The 2138-nt window shown below is 48.2% G+C and overlaps 1 protein-coding gene across 1 annotated transcript; it reads right to left on the reverse strand.

The window, feature by feature from the left end:
* Positions 1-402: 402 nt before the first annotated feature.
* Positions 403-2138, reverse strand: LOC138137128 (uncharacterized). The gene is made up of 3 exons (XM_069056422.1): positions 1598-2138; positions 1459-1516; positions 403-1300 (listed from the first exon to the last, which is right to left on the reverse strand). Exons 1-3 carry the CDS (start codon positions 1604-1606, stop codon positions 525-527), a joined length of 843 nt encoding a protein of 280 aa, XP_068912523.1. The 5' UTR covers positions 1607-2138; the 3' UTR covers positions 403-524.

Genomic DNA, 2138 nt, shown 5'->3' on the forward strand with positions numbered 1-2138 from the left:
GCTTGAAAAATGATGAGAACTGTGCTATGTAAATCAATAACTTTATAGTAAGTAAAGTGTGGTGTTTAAAATGGAGAGTTCATTGTTCTAGATCTAGTTTTATCAAATAAATAATTTAATTAGAGCTTTTCTTATTTCGCTGTTTAATTATTGATCGTCCCACGTCCGGGGCGTTGCTGGTGTTCTTATTAACAATTTTAATCAAAAACTATTTTTAAATTCGAGCTCATTTAGAATTATCTGAACAATCCTGCAGAGCGAATAGTCACGTTATTAGTTCGAGTCGGTTAATTTTTCCCTTCTCTCATTTTAATAGAAATAAAACGTTTCTTCAATGTCGTCTTTCAAGTGGAAAATCTTATCTGTCTGATGATTTGCGGTTCCGAAATAAAACCACGCTAGTTATTAGAAAAATAAGAAAAAGTTTACTGAATAGACTTAATAAATAGAAAACAGTCAACAAAACAGAATAACAACAAAAATCAACAAAAAAGTGTAACAAAGATACTCAATTGTGACAATCATCAATGCTCCCCGAGACCGACATCGGCCGATGGTTGGAAACCCCACTTGTATCCTCCGCCGCCACCGCCGCCGCCTCCAAAGCCGCCGCCACCGTAGCCTCCGCCTCCGCCTCCGCTGCTGCCGCCATCCTGACTGGCTCCGAGGACGTCACTGTAGTGGCCGTTGCCGAAGGTGATGAGGCCGCCGTGGCCCCCGCCGCCGCCGTGGCCCCCGCCGCCGCCGTTTAGAGCGACGCCGCTGTTTTGTCCCTCGTATTTAGCAGAGGCGACGAAGCTGCCCCCGAACGGGCCAGAGTGTCCGCCGCCCCCGTGATTCGTCAAGTCGAAACTAGCGCTATGACCGTCGCCGCCTCCACCGCCTCCGACGATGCTCACGCCGTGGTGGTAGTCCCCTCCGTCGCCGCCTGAGGAAGAGCCGCCTTGGCCGCCACCGCCGCCGCCCGCGCCGTAGCTGCTGTGACCACTGTAGAGGCCACCGCCGCCTCCGCCGCCTCCACCGCCGCCGCCGCCGCTTTCCAGACTCAGTACGATGTGACCTCCACCTCCTCCGTTGCCTCCTAGGCCACCACCTCCTCCGTAGCCTCCTAGGCCGCCGCCGCTGCTCCAGCCGCCGCCGCCGCTGCTCCAGCCGCCGCCGCCGCCGCTGCTTAAGCCTCCACTCAAGCCACCACCGTAGCCTCCGCCGAAGCCGCCGGAGAAGTCGTGGCCGCCGCCGCCACCGCCACCGCCTCCTCCGCCGTAGCTGTCCAAGGATATCTGTTCATCGTTCCCGTACGCTGGAAATTAATGAAAGATCGGTCATGAGATGTTGCGTGAGGGTCAAGTAATGAGCTTTCACTCTTCGTCTTTACGTGAAAACTTTTACAATTGCCCAAATATGGACATGAAGCATAGATTTCTTAATTAAGTCTAATTTTTTGTAATTAATACTCACAGCCGACTATTGTTGGTTCAGGTGCTGCCAGTCCCAGGGTTAGGGCGATCACAAATATCTGAAAGAAATTTTTTCAAAAAATCAAAAATGTTTCAAAATCGCAAAAATGTTTTTGAATCACTAAGTACAACAGTCTTACCGTATACATTGTTCCTATAGGTGTATAAATCCAGTACAAGACACAGTTGAAAGTGAACTGTTGCACCCAGGTTGAAATGGGACGGTTTTATAGTTACACTTCCACCACTGAAACGGGACTATAGATTGGCAACGGGTGGTGGTGGAGTTGGCGAAAGTCTTTCTCTATGCATGTGTGCGATGAGAGGAATCTTATTAACAAAATACGGTCTACTTTCCGTTTCTTGAACCAATTAGAATTTTTTTAAGTACAATCACATTCATCGACATTTCTGTAACTTTCGTCAAATATAACGCGATATAATTTCACTCGATTTGCGCCGTAATAATGTCGACTTTCCAACATTTTATCGAAGGTCCGTAGGAACAGATGGGTGACATTTTCGGGAAACGATGGAGTAATGTCGTGGTTACGTGGATTATGTAACAGGAGTAACAGACGTGTAACACGTCGCTTGTTTGTAGAAAGTGCGTAGATTTGCAACAAGAAAATTCATACACCGCGCTGGTGGCAAGCCGGGGGCCGTATGAAGATTTACAAA

This window comes from Tenebrio molitor, chromosome 8, assembly GCF_963966145.1.
Source record: "Tenebrio molitor chromosome 8, icTenMoli1.1, whole genome shotgun sequence".
Lineage (NCBI taxonomy): Eukaryota > Metazoa > Arthropoda > Insecta > Coleoptera > Tenebrionidae > Tenebrio > Tenebrio molitor.